The sequence below is a fragment of the Rhinolophus ferrumequinum genome, chromosome 3 (genome assembly GCF_004115265.2).
Source record: "Rhinolophus ferrumequinum isolate MPI-CBG mRhiFer1 chromosome 3, mRhiFer1_v1.p, whole genome shotgun sequence".
In the NCBI taxonomy this organism is placed as follows: Eukaryota; Metazoa; Chordata; class Mammalia; order Chiroptera; family Rhinolophidae; genus Rhinolophus; species Rhinolophus ferrumequinum.
This window is the reverse complement of record NC_046286.1, coordinates 4,729,117-4,742,407: the sequence shown is the minus strand read 5'-3', so window position 1 is coordinate 4,742,407 and position 13,291 is coordinate 4,729,117. Positions and strand designations below refer to the sequence as shown.

General features: G+C 56.2%; 1 protein-coding gene across 4 annotated transcripts in view; it reads right to left on the bottom strand.

Moving 5' to 3' along the window:
* Positions 1-428: 428 nt before the first annotated feature.
* Positions 429-13,291, bottom strand: part of PACSIN1 (protein kinase C and casein kinase substrate in neurons 1) — a 56,772-nt gene continuing 43,909 nt past the window's right edge. For 2 of the 4 annotated variants that reach the window (XM_033095086.1, XM_033095096.1), the window contains exons 2-10: positions 8,441-8,566; positions 7,424-7,580; positions 6,052-6,287; positions 5,490-5,645; positions 5,217-5,392; positions 4,681-4,801; positions 4,456-4,583; positions 3,622-3,809; positions 429-3,209 (exon numbers count right to left, since the gene is read on the bottom strand). In XM_033095086.1, the coding sequence (XP_032950977.1) occupies positions 3,100-3,209; positions 3,622-3,809; positions 4,456-4,583; positions 4,681-4,801; positions 5,217-5,392; positions 5,490-5,645; positions 6,052-6,287; positions 7,424-7,580; positions 8,441-8,503 (1,335 nt within the window). In that variant the 5' untranslated portion in view covers positions 8,504-8,566 and the 3' untranslated portion in view covers positions 429-3,099. The remainder of the gene's footprint in view (positions 3,210-3,621; positions 3,810-4,455; positions 4,584-4,680; positions 4,802-5,216; positions 5,393-5,489; positions 5,646-6,051; positions 6,288-7,423; positions 7,581-8,440; positions 8,567-13,291) is intronic. The other 2 variants (XM_033095103.1, XM_033095076.1) reach the window with 2 other exon arrangements.

The following is a 13,291-nucleotide window of genomic DNA, read 5'->3' as shown; positions in this document are numbered from 1 at the left end:
GGACACAGGGAAGTATGGCATGGTCTGATGGCACACCACAGGGGCCCTGGACAATGGACAACCAGGGACCACGGGCCTCAACACTCACTTTGAGAATTTCGCTTTAAAAATGGAACCCTTTTCAGGGGTCAAATTCACCCTTGAATCGTGAGTGTGGATCCTGAGTGCCCTGTTCTCCTGGTCAGAGCTTGTCACCAGGTGACACTCGGGACTCTAAAGGCCACTCAGGAGCCTCAGAGGGCATCCAGGGTAACCCTGCCTGCACAGACAGGGCCTGAGGCCAGCGCTCAGCCCTCCAGCCCATTGGCAGGCAGCCAGGACAGCCCGCAGTTGTGCTGGGCACCCCCTTGCCAACAGACACCCCAACTGCAGGCAAGTCTCAGAGGCCTCAAAGGACACGTGACTCAAGATGACAATGCCCAGCCAGGTTGACACAGTTCTGGATTTTATCCACAGTCATACAATCACAACTTATATATATATATATTTGTATTTATATACCTTTAAATTACACAATCATGTACAAAACAGGTGCATTGCTGAGACCACAGCACTTCTCGGAGTTTCACAAGTGTTGGACTAATGGAGTCAGGAAGCCGAGGGCGGCAGACGGCGCGCAGGGCAGCCTTGGCTCCTCACAGAGCCAGGCCGCAGAACGGTGGTTAACTGGGGACAAAACACATGACTCGCCGAGCCCCGTGGAGGCGGCCCGCAGCATCGAGGGTGTGGGCAGGGGCTACAGGAGGCGGAGGGTACGGCAAGGGGCGCGGCCCCCACACGGTGCCCAGTGCCCTGACTCGAGCACTGACAGGTGGGGGTGGGCCGGGGGAGCTCAGGTCTTCCAGGTGGGAGACCCTCCCACTCCGGGCCCAGGAACCTGGGGACCGCGCACGCGCGCGAGAAAGTGTCCCAAATGGGGCTATGGAGGTGGTTGTTCACAGGGAATGGGGTTTCGAGTCCCAGCCCCAGAGTGGGTAGCTAGAGTGCTGAGGGGGCCAGGCCTGGGGTCCAGCCAGGGCCACAGCCCCTCCCCAGGTCCTGGGAAACCTCTGGCACAGAGAGGGGGAGCCCAGGCCCCAAGGTGCAGATGTGCCGGCTTCCTGACTCCCACGGGTAGACAATGGGGGCAGAGGCCTCTCACCCCAACTCCTCCTGGGGGAGAGACTGAAGGGCTTTGTTCTGGAGTTGGGAGGGCTGAAGGTTGTCAACATCTTGCTTCCGGCTCTGAGGGGCCTAGAGCACATCTCAGGCTGCAGCAGGGGCCCAGGGAGCAGTGACAAGAAAAGGGGTTCTGGGGGAGGAGAGTTTTTCTTCCCTGGGGGTGCACCATCATCCCCCCCCCAACTCCCCTGGCCCTGAGGGAGGCCTGCCCCAGCTCAGACCCCTGCCAGAGTCTGCCAGGATCCTCTGCCCACATGAACGGGTGAGGGCCTTGAGGCTTAGGTCTGTGGCCTCCGAACAGTGGGCCGTGGGGAGAAGCAGGGAGCAAGAGGACTGAGGGGTGACAGAGGGGCTGGAGCATCACCCTGTCTTTACCTAGAGGCCCAGGGGGCAGGTACTGTGGGAGGGGGAGGGGGTCTACAGTCCTGAGGCTCAGAAGTGGCATCCATGCTTAGCAAGGCTCACCTGAGGCTGCAGGAAGCCGCGGCCTCACCGCAGGGGGTCTGGGAGACTTCTTTTCCAGCCAGGCACCCACCGCTTGGGGTCTTGTCCTGCGCTGGTCTGCTTCCCAAGTACCCCCACCCTACTTTCACGGGAGCGGCTGCTACCTGGTACTAATACTCAGTAATCCAGCACCAGCCATAGGAAACACTCCTGCTTTGGGCAGGCCCTGTGTCTCCTCCCATCCCCAAAAGTCGTTTAACTGAAACCCAGGCTTGGACAGATTGGGGGGCTGCCAGCAGGGGGAATGTTGCTCCCAGGGCTAGGTCTGGGGCTGGGTGTGGAGAGAACAAGGAAGAAAGACAGGGCCACTGTCCCGCTCCTAAGGACCAGGGCCCCTCCCTCCTGCCAAACCCATTCCTTTCCCATTGGCTGCAGGCTTTCCCTGCGGGTCCCAGGCTGGAAGCTCCAAAGGCCCCCATGGTGTCTCCCCAGGTAAACCAGAGAAGGGGAGACAGGGCTGGCTGAGCCCAGTGAGTCTCCAGTTTTACATGGACATGGAGGGAGGGTGGCTGGGCGGGCAAAATGCCCTCCTCCCCAGGAAATGGGAAGAGGCTGCTACTGTTGCTGGCTTTGCCCTGGGCTTTGGGGCCCCACCCCCTGCCTGAGGACCGTAGGGGGGCGGGGTCTCTGCAAATACTGAAGGGTGTGACTCCGAGGAAGAGCCGGCCTAAAGTGCTGACAGTTGGAAAGAAGGGTCCCAGCAGGGTTCTGGTCCCTCAGCTGAGCCTGCCCTTGGGAGGGCTGGGGGCCTGCTCCCCCTGCTCCCTCCTATATCCCAGTGACTCTGTCACACACTCCAGCTCACCCCTCTTCATGTCTGGGGGAGTCTAGGGACCACTGGAAACCTCTATGGGGGGAGAGGCTGACCATTCCTCCTCCAGTCCTGAGGAGTGGGGCACGCCCCAGGGCAGAGTGGAAGTCTGGACACTAGAAAACCCCCTTGCCTGGGGTTGGAGGGGAGGCCTCTGAAAATGGGGTGGGGTGAAAGGGGAGGGGGTGAGGCAGGAGGTCAGAAAACCAGGCCCAGGGAAGGGGGAGCAGGTGCTGGTAGCCTGGGGTGGGGAGGAGAGGGATGAAAGGGGTGAGACGGGGCAGTGATGCAGGGTAGAAGGGTCCAGGAGACATCCCTCAGGGCTCAGGAGACTCTTTGGTGGGATCTAAAATGCAAATGCTGTGATGTCTCTGTTGGGCTAAGTACTAAGACCCTCACCTACCCTGGGGCCATCACCCCACATTCCACCACCCTGGCCTCCAGGCGGCCCTGCAAATGCTCTGTCTCTGTATTTTTTGTTTTGTTCTGTTTTGACTTTTAAAAAAATAAAAGCTTGATCGGAAAATATGTCTGGAACTCTATGGCAAGGGGAGGGGACAAGTGGAAAGGGGGGGGAGGCGGTGAGAGAGGAGTGAGGGGTAGTGTGGAGGGAAACAGGGCAGCTAGATGGCCTCCACGTAGTTGGCAGGATAGAGGCCCATCTGCCCGCTGTCCAGCCGCCCGCGGCACCAACCCTGCTCATCCTCTTCACCCAGCTTGGTGAGCTCATCTCCTGGGAAGGGGACACAGAGGAGCTCCTTGACAGGGGACTTGGAGAGGACGATCCTTCCACCCCCACACTGCTCCGTAAGCCCTCCTATACAATTAATGCTGTGCCGATCCCCAAACCCTCTCCCATTATTGTCCCCATGCCCTCCCCTGGGGACCAGCCCAAGCCACACCTGGACAACCACATGCCGCCCCCAGCCACCCACCTAATCTGGGTCTCAGTCACTTCCACTTTCATTTCCCTGGTGGGTCACTGCTCATGGCATCCACGGCCCTCAGGCCCCGCCCCCAATCCAGCCCCCACCCTATTCTCAGGTCTTGACTCTGTCCCTGGCACCCAGCTGCCCCCCTAATTTCAGGTCCCGCCCCACCACAGGGTCCCGCCAGCTGTGCCCTGCCCGCCCCGCCCACCGTACCGGCCTTGAAGCTGAGCTCATCCTGCTCCTGGCCGTCGTAGTCATAGAGAGCCCGCACACGCACTCCCTTGGCGTCCTCCTCGAAGGGGTTGGCACCCCCGTTGGCCTCATTGCCCCCAAATGGGTTCCCGCTGTCGTCGTCGGACCACTCGGTGGCATAAGACTGGCCCCTGTCGTAGCTGCTAACGCTGAGAAACAGAGAGGGGACCCAGCATGAATTACCTCTTACCTGGTCCCTAGGGCTGCCCCCTCCTCTCAACCAAAGCCCTGGCCCCAAATTTCGGCAAGGCTGGAGCGGAGACGGACCTTGTAAGGGATCCTGAGCCAGCAACCCTCGCTGACAGCTCTTTAAACAGATGTGAGGCAGGACTCTTAGCATTATTATTCAGCCCTTGAGAGAGGGGTTGCTGAAGAGGACCCCAGAGAACATCTGACCCCTCATCTGAGATGAGCAAGTACAGTGTGGTAGTTAAGACGGATGATTCTGGAGCCAGATTCTTGGGCATCATATCCTGACCTTGTGACCTTTGGCAAGTCACTTAACCTCTCTGGATTTCAGTATCTCCATCTGTAAAATGGGAATCTTTATACACAACTCAGAGTATTGGAGCCTTCAATGAATTAATACATGGAAAATGCTTAGAACAGTGCCTGGCACACAATAGGTGCTCTCAAAGGATTAGCTCCCACTACCTTTGAGAGGAGCACGAGGTTGTTGTGATTTAGACCATTTCTTCTCTCCTGAGGTAAAACACAGTTTCACCAGTGTGTTAGCCCCCTACCCTCCCCATTCCCCCGCTCCAGCCCCCAGGAAGCTCCATAGGAGGCACTCACCTGCCCCGGTCCCCACCCTGGGATGTGGATTCCACCACCCCTGTGGCATTGGTCAGCGCTACCCCCTCTGTCTTCTTGGGCTGTTTCTCCTTCTTTGCGGTGGTGTGAGGGAGGTCTGGGTTCCACTCCTGGTGGGTGCCAGGGGAGCAGTCAGGCTGGGGGCTGCTCCCTAAGGCCCCTCCCAACCTTTTCAGACTCCCCTTCCCCACCCCCACACATCCTCACCTCAAACTGGGGCCAATTCATGGGCATGCCAGGGCCACTGGTGCTGCGGAACCATCTGAGGTCCTCCTGGGCGTCGGCCCCCCGGATGGCCTGTTCCATCTCCCGGTACACATGGACATAGCTGCATACGGGGCAATGGGGAGGTGGAGATGGGGAGGTGGGGGGCAAGATGCACCACGGGCCCCGTCTCATCCTTGGTGAGGGCCAGAGCCCATTCAAGGGACCAGGGTGCTGGCATGCCCCCCAACTAGGAATCAGCAGGCTTCCCAAGGAGCAATCTGTGTGGACATGCCCAGTGGGCACCCTTCTCCGTCCCCACCTTAGCCCCTCACCCAGCCATTCAAGCACATTTCTTGAGTACCTAGCGGGCATTAGCTTTCTCTAGGAAGCCACTGTTTGGAGACTCTTCCCTCTTGGCCCCTGCAGCTCTGCCCTCCCATTCCTGTCACTGTGACATAGGGCATGGGGTGCCTTGCACACCACTTCTGCCTTCTGCTGCCTGTGCCTGTGCCCACCATGCTGTCACACCCAGCTACCTGCTATTCTCAGCTAGGTTGAGGTGACGTTTGATATCCAGCAGCACCTCCTTGAGGAAGACCAGCCGTTTTTCCTCAAATTGCTGGCACTGTTCAAACACCTGCTCCATGCCCTCCATGTACTGGGGCGTGGTCTTGCCCACTTCATCCAGCACCTTCTCATACTTCTCCTGCGTCTGTAGGCACCAGGGCGAAGGGAGGGTAAGACCCAGGCCTGCAGCTGCCAGCCACCACCCACTCCATGGGGCCCTCAGACCCCAGCCCAGCAGGCACCTTTTGCACATCCTGCTTGCACTTGTCCACTTTGTCCTGCAGCTTCTTCTGCTGCTCAGGTGTGACTGACTGTTCTGTCTTGCTATTCATCTCCCGGGTCACAGCCAGTTTCTCCTCTTTGCAGGCCAGATGGTAGGCCTTCTTGGCTGCCTCTAGCTGCGGGGAGGCGGAACAAGGGGCAGCCCTCCTACTTGTGAGCAGGAGCAAACGTGGTCACTCGTCCACCCTTCTCACCTGCCCACTCCACCAGGAGCTGTGAGCACACATTCTTAAGAGGCAGAATGGATGCAAGCCCAGGCTCCAGATATGTGGGAGCAGTGCCCACCCATCTGTGGATGTTTCCCTGAATGGCACTGCCTGCTGCCCCTACAAACACCTTCCTGTCAGGCCCTGCAGTGCCTACCCCGTCTGTGGATATTACTTACTGGAAGGCAGTCCTGTTCCCCCATGGGCACAATCCCATCGCCCACGCCATCTGCAGACACCCTCCGTCTGATCAGACTGGCCCTCTGAACTCAGCTGCCCACCCTCGTCCCATCTGCGGCAGCCGCCCACCAGGCACCTCCTTCATCTTCTTGGCCCAGGGCTTCTGGGCCTTGCGAAAGCCATCTTCAGCCTCCTTGGTCTCCTTGAAGCCACCCATGATCTGCTTGTGATAGGCGTCCTTCTGCCAGTTCTTGACCTTCTCTAGGTCCTCGTTCAGCAGGTTGTTCTTCACGTCCTGGTGCAGTTCGCTCACCTTGTCTGCCTCCGTCATCATGGCAATCCAGGCCCGCTCCAGACTGCCATACTGTGGGCCTGAGGAAATGGCAATGTGGTAACAAGGCCCTCATTACCCCCTACTCAGCGGTCCCCCTCATGCCTCCTTTCTCTGAGGCTTTCCCCATATTTCCTGGCAACAGAAATGTGCTCCTCTGTTCTTATGGTTTTATTCATCCCTTAGGACCCAAGCACAGCCACCTCCTCCAGGAAGTCTTCTCTGATTATCCTCACACCTCAGCCTACAGCCCTCACTGAATTCTTCTTATACATCTGCCTCTGCACCTACTCCCTATATCCCTTGTTAGCTTGTGATCGATCCCCAGGGGAGGCACCTTGACCCTGTGAAATCCCTCCCACAAGCCCAGCACAGCACCAGGCACACAGTAGGTACTCCAGGCAGGAATGTTGGCTGAATGTAAAACTGAAGAGCCAACTGGTGACAGATACCAGAAGGCCACTGGGACCAGACATTCCACAGTCATTAGTTTCTCTGTATACTCACATCAACTCTGTGCCAAGCACTGTGCTGGGCCCAGCCCTTGCCCTCATGGGCTTCAGAGTGTAGTGGAAGAAAAAAACATTAACCAATACATGTAAATCCTAATTTGAAATTGTTCTAGATTAAAGGAATCTAGAGACATAACAACTACATGCAATATCTGATTCTGGATTGGACCCTGGACCAGCAAACAACTGCTATAATAAAATTTGTATATGGGCCATATTAAATATCCTGAATTCGATAGCTGAACTATGGTTACATAAGTAAATATTCTTATTCTTAGGAGATACATGAAGAATTTAGGGTGAAGGGGCATATTTCTAACTTAAATGGTTCTGAAAAATATGCATATAAATAGAGAGGGAGAAAATAAATGTGCTAAAATGCTAACTGTGAATCTGGGTGAAGAGTATGTAGTTCTCTGTACTATTCTTGCAACTTTTCTCAGAGTTAAAATTATTTCAAAATAAAGTTATTTTTGTTTTGTTTGTTTTTAAATCCAACGTGCTTTGGCCTGAGAGGGAAGAAGTGCAGGTGCGGGGACAGCGCCGGCAAAGGAGCTATGGCTGGAGGCTGCAGGTGAATCCAGGTGGCTGGGCACTCCCAGACCCAGGACCCAGACCCAGGACCCAGACCTGGGGTGTGTGCACGGGGTGGGCATGGAGGGCACCTTTCTCGATGAGCTGGCGCCAGCGCTTGGCCCAGTCGGTGAGCTGCTGCGCGTAGGCTTTCTCGATCTTGGCGCGCTCCTGCACGCAGTTCATCAGGTCGTTGCACAGGCGGTGCCCGTCATCGATGCGCTTCACCGTCCGCTTGTAGTTCCCCACCTGGCGGCCAAGCAGCGAGCACGAGACTCCCGCGGGCTCCCCGCCTCCGCCAACCCGCCCCGGCCGCCGCGTCCTGCAGGGGGCGCCCGCCACAGCCATCCTGGCAGGCCCCTCCAACTCGCTGTCCCGCGGTAACACCCCGGAGGCTGCGGACTCTCTCACTTTCAGAGGCCTTGGCAGCCCATGTCACATTCCACTGTCTACACACTCCCTCATCCCTCTTTGAACATAATTTCGTCGCTGCCACAAAATGCAGAAGGATTTTTGTAATTTGGACTTGGGCTAGAATGAATTATTCATTTTGTTCTTGGGAGCTAAATCTATTATATTTATATAGAGTCATATAAGTATTGAGTTGAGCTGCAGCTTCTTGACATAATATTATGTTTTGTAGACATCTCATTAAACACTTATTAATTTAGGTTTGGCAGTTTTCACTTTGGGTTTCGCAAGCCAATAGAAAAATTTTTTCTCAAAGATTTTGGAAGGCTCTGAAATGCTGGCCTGTCTCCACGTCTTGCTGTGCTGCTGTGAACTCACTCCGTTTTTGTGTGACCAGTGCTCCACCTTCTGCTCACTTCACAGGGTGGGGCAGCAGCTAGCTGTGAAAGGCTGTGTAATCTGTAAGGGGCCTGCTCCACATCATGCAACGCCACTGGGTCCCTCCGGGGGCCGCTGTGGGCAGAGGGGCTCCGGGCTCAGCGGGTAGTACTAGCCACTTCACGGCAACCACTGCCTGTTGGACACGGAGAGCTTTGGAGGGGTCCGAGGGGCTGGGGAGCAGGGCCTAAGGCCACCGGGCAGGGCCCCCACACAGCCAGGCTGTTGGTTCCAGGACCTGGGCAGCACCACAGCCTCACCTCCCAGAAGCTGTCGGTGGTCTCCTCCGGGGCGAACGAGGCCTCATCGTACGAGCCGGACATGGTGTGGCCGCAGAGGGATGGACAGGTGTGGAGCGGTGGTCAGCAGGCTGGGCTGCTCATGCGCTGGAGGGCAGGAGAGAGACCCCTGGAGATGAGGGATATGGCCCACGTGACCCATTCCAGCCCTGGGGCCCCAACTTCCTGTGGGGATGAGGGCTCCAGGCATGAGCCTTGTATAGGGATGGGTACTTCCTGCCCAGGGACTGCCTCACCATCCTGAGGGTAACCCCAAGTCACCCTGCAGCACCCCTCGTGCCCACCTCCCCACCTGTCCTCCACAAGCGCTTTGCTCCATCTCCTCTCCTTCCCCAGGATGGAGCTGAGGACCCATCCTGAGCACCTCTTGCCGCAACCAGCAGTGCCCACCACTGTTGCGTTCCTGGATGCACAGCTAAAAGTTAGGGCCACACGATGGCCTATTTGCTTTATACAAATCTGTGGTTTGCTTCGTAGATACACAGGTCCTCAAAGCCAGCAATCGGGCTTATCTTTGGGCATGTCAGCACCCCCTCCCCAGGGCAGGGCACCCTGTAGGGACCACTAGAGCTCAACAAACCCCAGGTGGCTTCTCCATCTGCCCCCCATTGGCACTGCCCCCCCCCAGCCAGTTCCTTCTACCAGGCCCACAACACTCACCTGGGCTTCCCATCCCCACCCACAACCAATGCAGAGTCCCTGGTCTCAGCCCCTCAATCGTCCCCAAAGCCCCTACCTGGAGCCTGGAGCCTGGACTCAGGCCCCCTGGGAAGCTGGCTGCAGGCCCCCTCCTACTCCTGCCCAGGCTGAGCGCTTCCTCAGTTCTCTGTGCAGCTGGGCCCTGCACACGCCCCTGTGGCTGCCCTGGTACCCAGCCTCAGGGCCCTCATTAGCCACTTCCATGTCCCCTAAGAGTCCCGGACACGCAGCTTCCAGGTCCACAGGTCAGACCACTGTGAGCATCGGGCAGCTGTGTGTGGCCTGGATCTGTCAGGCGGCATCACGACAGTCCGATCTAGGCCATGTGCTGCCCCGGGGCTGGGGTAGGCACTGCCCTGCTCCCATCCCCCACCCAGGCCTCCCTGCCACCCCAGGCGAGAATGGCTCAGTTGTCAGGAGACAGAACAGAGAGGGTCAGGGGCTTGGACTTCAAAGGGGCTGCCAGCCTCCGACCGGGGTACCTCCATGCCCTGTACTGCAGGCTTGGGAACTGTGAACCCTGCCCGATGAGGACACCGGGGGAGTGCAGGCCTCTGCAAGATTCAGACTAACCTGGGTTAGGGGTCCAAGGGACCCCCAACCCTGTCAGCAGCTGGCCCTTAGGCTCAGGGCAGGGGCACCAACACATGAGGATCCTGGGCTAAGAACGTCCCTCCCCCTCTGGCCTCAGTCTCCCCATGTGCCCAGGGCTAGTGTTCTCTTCCCAGAAATAACCCGGTATTGCCTCCTTGCATCTCTCAGACACTAGATATGTTTTGTTCCTTTCCCCTTAGCAAAATGCAACCTTCTCACAAATTCATGTGTAGTGGGGGTGGGTGAGAGGGAGGGCAGCTGGATTGCATCAAGGGACAAAGAAATGAGTCTGATTTTTTTCTTCTTAATTTGGCACCCTTCATTTATAAAGGCAGTACTTAGTTCATAAAGAAAACTTTGGTTTAGATATGAAGATAGATTTGACTTAGATAAAGTAAAAGGCAGGGATATTTAATGAAGGACTTTCAGCCAGGTTAGGTAAGTGTCCCTGGGCCCAGAGCTACCTAGAACCCTTGAAGTCACACAGAACTCTGCTCTTGGATCCCCCAGAGCTGTCAGCAGGCTGGCAGTGGGGGCAGGAGCAGGGGAGAGGGAGGGACATTCTCTTATGGGAGTGAAGGTTGAACCCACCCCTGGTAGTGGGGAAGTGACGTGACACAACTTTGGTGGGGGCAACTTGGTGTCCTCTCTCATTGTCGAAGCAGCACACATCCCCACCCAGCAGCACCATGTGGTCCTAGGACTTCACCTTCCAGCCACTTGGGCAAACTGATGCTGCCCAATTTGACTTATTGCAGCACTACCTGTAAAAGCCAAAGGCCGGAAACAACCCAGATGCCCGTGCAGGTGGCTGGTGACGTCAGTTACGGTGCAGGCCTGCAACGGAATGCTCTAGTCCTGAACGGACTCCCCCACCAGAAGCCATGTCACTAACGCCAAAGGAGCAAGGAAGGAGCAGAACAGCGTGGCTGTGGGAGCTCCTATTTGTATGGGGGGAAATACATAAGCGAAAAATGTGTTTGGAAAGACAGTGACAGTGGTTGTGCTAGGGGAACTGAGCGGCTAGAGGATGGGGTGGGAGATTTTTCACTGAAGCTCCTTTTATGCCTTTTGCATTTTTGCCTTGTGTGCATAAATTGCTTATTTTTAAAAAACGCTTCAGCCTGCGGTGGAGGAGAGCCGAGGGAGCTGGGAGTCAGGACGGAAGCACGGAGGGAGGGAACGGTGCAGCTAAGACCCGACATGTCAGGCTAGAAGGGGACGCACGATGGCAGAGACCACTCTCCACCTTGTCTAGACCCAGGCACTTGGTGTAGGCAGGTGATGGGTCTTCCGGGCTCCCAGCTGAGGTAGCATGTGTCATAGAAATAACACTAGCCTTGGGGTCCCTGCTAGTATGCCACCCAACTGCTGTGTGACCTTGAGCAATTCACGTGGCCTCACTGGACCTTGCCATGAAATGAGGATGATTCAACCCAACTTAAGGATGAGATGAGATGGTGAGTATCTGGCCCACTCCAGCCCCGGCTGGACCTGCACCGAAGTCAATCAGGAAGGCTGGCAGGCGGGGGCATGGGAGCCCCCAAGCACCACATGGCCAGACACACCATCCCACCTTGCTCCTGCCTCACACCGTCACCCTGAGGGCAGGTGGGAAGCTTAACTCTTACCAAATGCCGTCTGCTTCCTGGACAGCGATCAGTAGCCACCGTCACTGAAAACGCTGCATCTCTGTCAGGAAGCTGGAGTGGCTGGCGTCTTCTACTCCAACAGGCAGGCCCTTAGCTTTCCTCAACTCATCAAACAGGCACAGTGCCCATCTGACATGTTGTGGCCCTGAAAGCCCTTTATCATGAATAATAATAGCTGGCATTTATGGAGCACATATTTGGTGCCAGGGATGGTTCCCATGTCTTAACTCATCTAATCCTCACAAGGACCCTGTAGGCAGGTGCAATTCTCACCCCTACATTGTAGACGAGAGCCCTGCGGCTGAGGCATGACTGTGAAGGAGCTTGTCAGCTCTCACTACTGATCTGTCACCGCGGCTGTTGTCCCATTTCAGCGTGGGCTCTCTTTTTGTGGAGCCAGGGAAGGTGCCAGGCTTTCTCACCCCGAGGATGGTGAAGCCCTCGGCATGCAGAAATGCAGAAAGGGCGGCGTGGGGCTCTGGCTCCAGCTCTACCGCCTGCCAGTGAGTGCTCGGCCAAGTCCCGTAAGGGGGTCTCTGTTTTCTAACTCATATGATGCAAAACAATACTTGAGTTTATGTTGAAGATCAAAATAAAGCTCTTTGTGAAAAACACACACCACTGTGGAAATGTGACGTTTTCATGCCGGCCTGGACCTTTCCTTCAGGGAGAAAGGAGACCCAGGGTGAAAGACGTCCCTCCTCAGGACCCAGGCCTACTGCTGGCTGCCTCGAATAGACCCTGGAGGGCAGGGGCCCTGGTCATGTTCCGTGTACCCCGGCTTGAAGAAGGGACAGAGGAATTAAGAGCATGAGCCCAGATAGGCAGGCCTGTGTGACAGGGAATGATTTCTATGTCATTAGTCACTAACAGCCACAGGCCTTGGAGTCACCTCACTCCTCTTCCTCCCCCCACCCCACACTCAGCCCGTCTGCAGTCAGCAGATGCTGAGCTCTACCTCACCTCCCTGGAATAGCCTCTTCACTGGTCTTCCTGCCTCTGACCTTGTTTCTCTCACCACCCCCACCATCCAGCCCCAGCACAGCATCCAGAGGGAAACTGGTAAAACCTGTCAGAGCCCACCACTGCCCTACTCAGACTCTGCATTTCCTCTGAGTAAAGTCCAAGTCTTTGCCAAGAGGCCCTGAATAACCTGCTGTCTCACCCCTCAGCCCTCCACCCTCACCTCCCACCACTCTCACTCTCCAGCTCCACTGACTTCCTTGCTGTTCTAACCCCAGGGCCTTTGCACCTGCTAGGAGCAGTCTCCCCCCACCCACCCTCAGATTTCCAGGTCTCCTCAAATGTTCTGACCTCCCCCCACATGAACTTGAAAATCTGTTTCCACCCCCAGTACTTCCCCCTCTCCCTTTCCTCACTTTCTTATTCTCCATAGCACTTGTCACCATCTGACAGGCTGCCAACATTAGAATACTCATCATGTGTAGTGCCTTCTTCTCCTACTAGAATGTCAACTCTATAAGGGCAGCAATTTTGTCTCTCTGGTTCTCTGCTGTATTTACAGCATCCAGAGCAATGCCTGGCACATAGTAAGTCCACAATACATTTGCGTTCAATGAATGAATAAATGCCAAGGACATTCTGGAACATTCATTCATTAAATAGCAGAAGCACTGAATTCTATACCTGAAACCAAACACAGTCATCTGCACACAGTAGGCGTTCAATAAATGTTGATAATGATGGTGACACAGCCAAGAACCAGAATCCCAAAAGAGGGGTGTCCCAGATCCCACCTGTCCTGTTTCCAGGCCCCCTGCTTCTTTTCCTGGCATCCCTTTCCCCCACCTTCTGGGATCCAGTTCCAGGGTCTCTTTCTCTGATACCCCAGGATGATTTTGCCCTC